The sequence below is a fragment of the Dioscorea cayenensis genome, chromosome 5, assembly GCF_009730915.1.
Source record: "Dioscorea cayenensis subsp. rotundata cultivar TDr96_F1 chromosome 5, TDr96_F1_v2_PseudoChromosome.rev07_lg8_w22 25.fasta, whole genome shotgun sequence".
Taxonomy (NCBI): domain Eukaryota; kingdom Viridiplantae; phylum Streptophyta; class Magnoliopsida; order Dioscoreales; family Dioscoreaceae; genus Dioscorea; species Dioscorea cayenensis.
In genome coordinates this window covers 11,052,812-11,062,019 of record NC_052475.1, presented here as the reverse complement: position 1 = coordinate 11,062,019, position 9,208 = coordinate 11,052,812, and the positions used below count along the sequence as shown (strand labels likewise).

The 9,208-nt window shown below is 35.2% G+C and overlaps 1 protein-coding gene across 1 annotated transcript; it reads left to right on the top strand.

The window, feature by feature from the left end:
• Nucleotides 1-203: 203 nt before the first annotated feature.
• On the top strand, nucleotides 204-1,467 carry LOC120259981 (probable LRR receptor-like serine/threonine-protein kinase At3g47570). The gene is made up of 3 exons (XM_039267431.1): nucleotides 204-221; nucleotides 370-1,021; nucleotides 1,109-1,467. Exons 1-3 carry the CDS (start codon nucleotides 204-206, stop codon nucleotides 1,465-1,467), a joined length of 1,029 nt encoding a protein of 342 aa, XP_039123365.1.
• The last annotated feature ends 7,741 nt before the right edge of the window (nucleotides 1,468-9,208 follow it).

The following is a 9,208-nucleotide window of genomic DNA, read 5'->3' as shown; positions in this document are numbered from 1 at the left end:
AGGTACCATCCCTGCATCTCTTGGTAACATTAAAGGTCTTCAAGAGCTTAACCTCTCACACAATAGCTTAAAAGGGCCAATTCCGATTCTCCGACCAAATTGCATGCACCGACCTCCTTAGATTTATCTTTCAACCAACTCGGTGGTGAAGTCTATCAAGAAGGGGTCTTTAAGAATGCGACGGCAGCTTTTCACCGCTCGAAATGATCTGTCTCGTGGAGGCATTTCATCCCTCAACCTTCCTCCTTGCCTTGAAACTTCATCAAAGAAAAAAAATGGTCTAGATCACTGAAGATTGCAGTCATAGTGCCTATAGTGGCATTCATTTTACTATTGATCTTCTTATCTTCTCTTGCATTCCTGTACCAGAGAAAGAGGTTAAGGAAAAAATCTCCATCAATACCTTCATTTGCTGACAAGTATCTCAAAGTATCATACAATGAGTTGTTCAAAGCTATTGATGGTTTCTCTTCCAGCAACCTACTCGGCACCGAAAGCTTTGGTTCTGTTTACAGAGGGACTCTGGATCCCAGTGGCACAATCGTGGCAGTGAAAGTCTCCAATCTCCAGCAACGAGGTGCCTCCAAGAGTTTCATAGCAGAATATGAGGCCTTGAGAGGTATCAGGCATCAAAGTCTCATCAAGATCTTAACTGCATGCTCAAGTATTGATTCCAAGGGTGATGACTTCAAAGCTCTGTTGTATGAGTTCATGAATAATGGGAGTTTGCAGACATGGCTGCATCCGAAGGATGCTGGCCTCTTTAACCAACTAAGCTTGATTCAGAAATTGAACATAGCTGTGGATGTTGCTGATGCACTGGACTATCTCCATGCCAATTGCCAACCACCAGTCATTCACTGTGATCTGAAGCCTAGCAATATTCTCCTCGATGACAACATGAATGCTGTGGTTGGGGACTTTGGGTTGGCAAGGATCCTTTCTGAAACCATGAGCATATCTCAACATGATTCACATAACTTGATGAGAATCAAAGGGCCCATTAGATATATAGCTCCAGGTATACTCCTTATCACTTCCTTTTAACAAACATCTCTTCTGAATTAATTTTTCAAATTATACCTGAGTTGCATCATATGCATTGCAGAGTATGGAGCTGGAATTCAAGTGTCTACCTCTGGAGATGTTTACAGCTATGGAATCCTTCTGCTAGAGATTTTCACTGGAAAGAGACCGGTTGATGACATGTTCAACAATGGCTTGGAGCTTCGCGAATATGTTCATATGGCTTTTCCTGACAGAGTTATGAAAATTATAGACCATGCAATCAATGAAAGCACCACCAATGGCATCAACCAGAGAGCAGAAGAAGAATGCTTAGTTTCTGTCATCAGAATAGGTCTTGCTTGCTCAGAAAGATTGGCAAGAGACAAAATGAGCATTAGAGATGTAGCCAGTGAGATGCATGCTGTCAGAAATGCATACTTTAAGGCCGGACAGTCATAGTGAGATAAGAGATTGATGAAGCTCAATGAGAAAATAAGAATTAGATGAAAATCATTATTAGCTTTGGTTTATCTTTTATCATTCACTATTGTATTACTAATAAGGGGTCTTGTGATTCATGAGCAGTATTTGGATGATTTCAACCATTTTATGTTTGCGGATGATCTCATTTTGGTTACTAATGCCTCCAGAAGAGCTGCTAGAAACAACCTTTTCTGCCTAAACCTTTATCATAGTTTGACTGGCCAAAAAGCCAATTTGCTCAAATCTACGATTTACCTTCCCTCTTAGTGTAACTCTAGAATTGCCAAAGCTATTTCCAGGATTCTAGGCATCAAGATTGGTAGCTTCCCCTTTACTTATCTGGGAGTTCCTATCTCTCCTAAAAAACTTTCAATTAGTCAACTTAATTTCCTTCCAGACCGTGTAAGCTCTGCCATTCATTCCTGGAACCACTCTTCTATTTCTTTTGCTGACCAAGCAGTCCTTCTTAACAGTTCCATTTTTTCAATTCCCACTTATTTTCTCTCAGTCATGCATCTCCCTTTTCACCATTATGGATTCAGTATCTAAACAGGCTCAAGACTTCCTCTAGGGTAGGATGGGCAATAGTAGCGGCTTCCATTCAGTTGGTTGGACACTTATTACTCATCTGAGGGCGGCCTTGGAATTAGGAATCTTAGATTGGCTTCTCATTCACTCATGTCCAAAAATATTTTTGCCACTCTTAATTCTAGAAACATGCTTTGGGTGGATATTTTCAAAGATAAATACAAGAATTGGCACCCTTGGATCAATTATAAAATTCCTGGTTCCTCTTGGTTTTACAAATCGCTTTGTAAATTTGCTGATTATCTTAAACCTAATCTCCAGATTATGTCTACTAATCCGTCTTCTGTGGATTGGTTGAGAGACCCTTGTCTCCTTGATCTTCCCATCATTAAAAAGCCTACCTTTCTTAACATGGATGTGGTTCATGCGGATATCCAGTTTTTTTTTATTTCTTTGTTGACAATGGTTTGAATTCCTCAATTATTAGCTGGGTTTTTGGTGATAATCTAAATTTGGATGGTCTGAGAAACTTTAAGATTAATCTTGGCATATTTCTTCTGGATATGGGCCTCTCCGACTCATAAGACCTCTATTGCTGCCTCAGTTTATGATTCCATTAATTCTAATAGCAACTTCTCTTACTGTTGGGATGGGTGGAATCGTATTTGGAAACTTTGTGTCATCCCTAGAGTTAAATTTTTCATCTGGAAAATGGTTCAGGGTAAACTTTCCACTGGCGCCCTTCTCCATAGATTAAACTTTGGTCCTTACATGCTTTGTCCCTTTTGTGGGCTTGAAGAATAAACTGCTGCTCATCTTTTTTGGTTTTGCTCTAAAATCATTAGTTCTTAATGCATTCTCCTCAGCTCTTTGGGCCTTATATCTGATGACCTCTCCTTCCTTGCCTCTGGTGATTGGCTATCGTTTCATCATTACTCTAGAACTGATAATGCTTAGGCTAAAGCTCTTCTTGCTTTTATGACATGGTTGATTTGGAAGGACAAATGTAATTTCATTTTTAAAAAGTTGGCTCCTAGGTTTGATACTATCATTTCCAGAGCTTATTTTATTTGTTCGGACTACTTCAATGCTTCTGGAAAGATCTACAGGTAGTTTTCTAATACCCTTAATTCTCTTCCTACCCTCCCTACAATTACTCTCTTTATTGATGCCTCTTGGCACTCTAAAACAAATTCTTCTGGTCTTGGTTTTTTAACTAAGGATAATATGGGTAAAAATCTACTTGCAGGCTCCCTGGGTGCAATCTATTCTTTGCCAATTTCTGCTGAGACAGATGCCATTTGCTGGACCCTGGAGCTATGCAAAGATCATGACTGGATTCCTTCAAAGATTTGTTGTGATTTCCCTGGGATTGCTAACTTAATCGTGAAGCATCATCCTTGTATTGCTTCGAGAATCTCCACTGAACTTCAGAAGCTCAAGACCTTGCTCAAATCTTTTCCTAATATTTTTTTTGTCAACATTCCATGGGAGGACAACAACATCGCTAATGAACTAGCGTCCTTTGGCCGACTCAATCCATTTCTCTCTCTTTTCTACGGGGCTTGGACCGTCCAACCTGGCTTGAAGACCTTTGTTCTTCTAGAAACCTTTTCTTTTACTTCCCTTTTTTTCCTATATTTTCCTTTTTGTTAGCCTTTGGCTCTTTCTCTAAAAAAAAAAAAATAATAATGATAAATCCCAATTATCATATTTATTGTGGACCTCGCCATTTTTTATAATAATAATAATAATAATAATAATAATAATAATAATAATAGCACATTATCTTTTATCCTTATTTGTTTATAACGATTCCAAATCTTATCTTGTTAATTCGAATTTCTAGCATGTTTTGCAAGTTTCTCATTTCGACGACCATGTCATGGGTTAAGAAAGAAGCACTTATAGCCTGTCACGTTATCTCTGGTATCCTGATCCCATCTACATCAAGGAAGAGAGAAGTTTCTTTGTTCGAGGCATTGGAGTTTTCCCCAATAATTGCTTCCAAAGAGAGGGATCATAAGTGTGTTTGACCTGTGATTTTGTGAATAATTTCATGATTAGATCTCTTATGTTTAGGGTGATATGGGTTGTAATTCATTAGATAAGTTCTTTCTTAATCCATGCCTTGTATGATGTCTCTGCTTGTGCATTCGTAAGCATGAAATATTGTGTTAACTTCAATTGCATGCCTTGGTTTTTATTTGAAAGAGTTTGATGTTGAAAGGTTGTCGTTGTTGTTGTTGTTGTTTTTTTTTTTTTGACAAAATATCTAGAACAAAGCTAGCTCATTAAAACAAATAAAAGGAAAGCTTGTTGTTTTGCTTTCTATATCTCATGGTAGAGAATGATCCTATACTATGCTGGATTAGGGTTAGGTGAAGCATGTGGTCATTTGCATAAAATTTTCTCTCTCAAGCTTGTGTAGAGTAATTTGATATTGATAGAATATATGTAAATATGTTAATATTTAGTAGGTGTATAATTAGTTCTCTTAATTATAGCCTATAATCTTTCTTGTATTGGTTGTATATAATGGACGTGAGGGAATGAAATTGGGAGAGGATCATCTTCTTTCAAATAATCTTCTTACATGGTATTAGAGATCTAAAATCTTCCCTCCTCGACCCCTATATTCTCCCGTAAACTAACTTGTCTGACTCAAAATCATCATTTCATCCCTGTTCTTGCTATTTCAAACATTAAGAACTATGTCTCCATCACTCTTGAGATGGAAAACGTCCAATACTCAACATGGGCGAAGCTTTTTACGATTCATGCACAATCTCATCAGGTCATTCACCATATCCTTCCACCATAACAAGGCAAAGGAAAAGTGCCAACAACCGATGAAGAAAAGGAGCTATTATCGATCCTTGATGTTACGGTCCTTCAGTGGATTTATGCCACAATTTCTAATGATCTACTGGATACGATTCTCGAACCTAACTCAACGCCAATGGAAGCTTGGAATAGGTTGCGTGATATATTCCAAGATGACAAAAATTCTTGTGCTGTGACACTTGAGCAAGAGTTTTCTCACACAAGCATTGAGGATTTTCCGAATGTCTCAGCATATTGTCAAAAGCTCAAGATGTTGTCAGATCAACTCAAGAACGTCAGTGGCACCGAGTGGGAGCAATTGCACCCCTCCCCCAACGTCTTATAATTTGAGAATAAGTTAATTTAATATTAATTTAATTAATTGATGTCATAATTACCCACATCTACTTTTCAATTGACCCCCTTAGCTTTTTATTAACTAAAATTAAAAGGAGACTAGTCTCATCTTATCCAATGATGAAGCTCTGACTTTTGTTTTATTAGAAATTAAATTTATTTAATATTTATTTATTTATGTATTTATTTAACGTATTAAATTTAGTTCTAATTTTACCAATTTCAACTGCATTTGTAGAGAGGGTTTTCTCTGCAATGAAGATTGTGAAAACTCAACTACGTAATAGAATTGGTGATCAATTGTTACATAGTGGCATACATTGAGAAAAATATCTTTGATTATATTGATATATAATGAAACAATCATTCATTATTTTCAAAATATTAAAACTCATGGGGACAATTGTCAATTTGCTTTGTTGATGATTTGTAGTACTTATTTATGTAAAAGTCTTATTTTAAAAAATGATTATTAATTTTGATTATAGTTGAACTTTTATTTATTAAGTTTCATTTTCCCCCTTGTCTATGATTTCTAGCTCCGCCACTGCCTGTTGGGTTGACCTTAGTTATCAAATGTGAGTTATGATTTGAATAATTCGAGATAAGTAAACCACATATAAACCTACATATATGTATATATAAAATTTTCGGTCACCGGCAATGATTTACATAATTTAATAATTTTGGGTTTTACTGTTAAAACCATTCATGATATACTATTTAAATGTTTTGGGTTTTTAATTTTTTGCCTATCGTTGATCAGTACTTTCAGAATTTATAAAATTTAATTAATTTATTTTAAAAAATGATACTTTAGTTATTTACATATTATACGTTTAGCTTGGCAGCAACTGTTCATTTAGTATATTATTTACTTATTTTGTTTTTACTTGTGAAATTATAGAAATACTTGTTACTTAAGTACTAAATTGATTTTGAAAATTATTATTTATAGTCTTAATTGTGCACTAGTTATTTGATTTCTTATAATTTAATCATTTATTCATTTATTTTGTTTTGCAGGTTAAATTATAGAAATATTTTAATTTAATTATTGCTTTGTTAAATGTATTATTATTTGGAATATCGGATTATTTTGCTATAAAATGAGATCATGAGAATGTTGGTATTTCTCCTTGTTCCTAGATAACTCTGAACAATTTTGCCACAAAATTTTGATAGTCATTTGATTTCTAAATCTTAAATGTATTTTGACATAAATATGTTAGTTCTCAATTAACTATGCACTAACCCTATCAACGGGGGTTAAATACTAACTGTGTCGATATGAAACTCGAATACGAGACTATAGTTTCACATTGTGTCGTAGGTGAAAGAAAAGAAGTGTTTGACAATCTGACTCGGATCACCGAGGGTAAACAAATAAATTCTGAACCTTTGACTCAGGTCACCAAGTTTAAATAAATGATCTCTAATATTTTGTTTTGCCAATAGTGAATTAGGAGACATATATTCTGAATTATTTGACAAAACTTGTACTTTTTGTTGAATTCTTTTGTTTTGAATTTTATTTTGACAAGTATTGTGCTATGTTATAGTATTTTTACTTAAAATTCTACGTGTTTAAGAATTGTCATGATCCTAATATTTTTTAGTAATTACTTACTGGGCTTTTGAGCTCATAAATGTGTTTTCAGCATTTTTCAGATCAGGCACAGGGTTGTTTGGCGGATAGCTTAGCAGGGGTCGTTGAGTGAAAAACTACCTAGTTTATTTCAAGTTAATAATGTTTTACACTTTTAGTAGACCTAAACACTAGTATTGAATAAATGTTGCATTTCTTTATCTTCCTAGTTTGAATTTTCTTGTACTAGACTCTGTAGTGCTTTTGCTTTAAATTTGGTACTTTTGTTTGATGTATCTGCTATATTGAGATAGGTTATGAGGCCTTACATGCTCACTTGGTCTTAGCCTTGTAAGTACACGGTTTTTTGTCAGTGCACCGGGCTCGATAGCTCGGGTTTTGGGGTGAAATTTATTGATTCAGCTTCCATTCATACCAAGCATAGAACAAGATGGATTTAGTAATAATGTTCTTCAATCTTCATGTTTCAATTGTAGTTGAACTTAAAACCTCAACAAGAAATGATATCAACCCAAAACCATATTATATCTAGCTAGTTTTTTGACATCTTAATAATAACATAATTTACATAAACACATGTGTTTTATGGTAATGACTGGTCATGTATAGTAAAAGTATCCCATTGTGAAATGCCAGATATTTCCATACCTTTATCTCTTTGGTTGTGATTTCTTCTAATATCTTTCCATCAAAGAAATCTTCTTCAACATTGTTGTCATTGTAGCAATTCCTACAAAAATAATAAATCATATTTAACAAGAAACATGAAGAGAAAGAAGATCTCAGTAAACTTGAAAATATGTTTGCATAATTGATTTTTGCTAGGAAAGGGATTGCCACAATAACTTTATAGTCAGCAATCATCAGTTCCGACTAGTGATGTGGACTAAACTATTAGGATAAAGCATGTTGTCAAATGAGACTCAGGGCTTGTTTGGTTACAAAATAAAAAAAATATTGCAAAATTTTATTATGTAGGAAGTGCAAGTGATTATTACAGAAATTGTGGTATATTTTATTCTTAAAGAATTAGTGTTTGGTTAAAAAAATAAAAATAAATAATGGAAACCAGTTGCCTGCGGCCGAACCATGGGTGGACCGGTAGCCAGTTGCCAGAGGTCGGCCGAACTGCTGGTGAGTCATCAGAGACCGATCGGACGCTGACCGAACCTTGCGGTGGACGACTGGCTAGTTGCCGGAGGCCGGCTGGAAGGTGGCCAGATCACACAGTAGACCAGTCACCAATCACTAGAGGCCGGTCAGACCACCGGTGGATCACCAGAGGTCTGCTAGATATGGTCGGAATATGCGGTGGACCTGTGGTAGGTGGTTGGATCGAGAAAGAGAGACTAAGTATTCCACTCCTAGTGGAATTTTTTTTATGCCATAACACCCTCATTATAGCATACTTTTCTAGTGTAAAATAAGTACCCAAACAACCATTATGCCATAATTATTTGAAAATATTAAAATATGCCATATTGTATGGATTATGGCATATTTTTGTATTATCCAAACATGCCCTTAAGAAAAATCGTAGAATTAGTATTAATGTCAAACACCAAAACATAACAGAAGATACGTACATTAGTTGGAAAATTGTGAATGCTGAGAAGTTCCAAAGGGTAGTATCCTCACATAAAGGCATGTATGTTTACGATTGATACTAATTATCAATGAAATTGAAATGCATGACAAGAAGCAATATCTTTTGGCTTGAACATCTCATCTTATAAATAGGGAAAAAGAACTTGACCCATCATAAATTTTCATTCCAACAAAACATTCATCATATGTTATTAAGTTAAGTTTGATCCTTCAACAAACTTTATATTTCCATAATCCCAAGAAAAGAAAGATGTTAGAAAATAAACGGAAGCATACCCTATGTGAATACCCAAGAATCCCAATACCTTTGTGCTTGCCTTACAAATCCAAATTTGTGTTTCAATGGCTTCTATGCATGCCTCATTGTCTTCATGAGTCAAAGGTTCCTTTATATGAATCTTTGCCTTTCTCCTTGGTTACGAACAACTACAAGAGTTGTTTCATTTTCACATTCTAGGACCCAAGCCCAAAGAGTGGTGGCTCACTTAGAGAAAATGAATGATGAGGAAGACATTTTGGTGTGGTTGTGAGAGAATTAAAAAAAAAATTCCAAAACCTTCTTTTCCCTTCTATTTTCTCTTAAGCAACACATGCCATGAAACAAGCAATAAAGTATGCCCAAAAATATGCCATGAAACATGCAATAAAGTATGTCAAGCAACATGCCATGAAACATGCAATGAAGTAAGAAGTAAAATTTGCTTGTCATGTTGCTCCTTGTGGACATATATTACTACATTTTTCCACTTGTACACAATGGCAACAACATATATTCCATTAGAAACAACA

Excerpts from the sequence above, each read along its gene's own strand:
- LOC120259981 (XM_039267431.1), top strand. Across the intron at positions 1,022-1,108 it reads CATTAGATATATAGCTCCAG|AGTATGGAGCTGGAATTCAA; the intron begins GTATACTCCTTA and ends TATGCATTGCAG.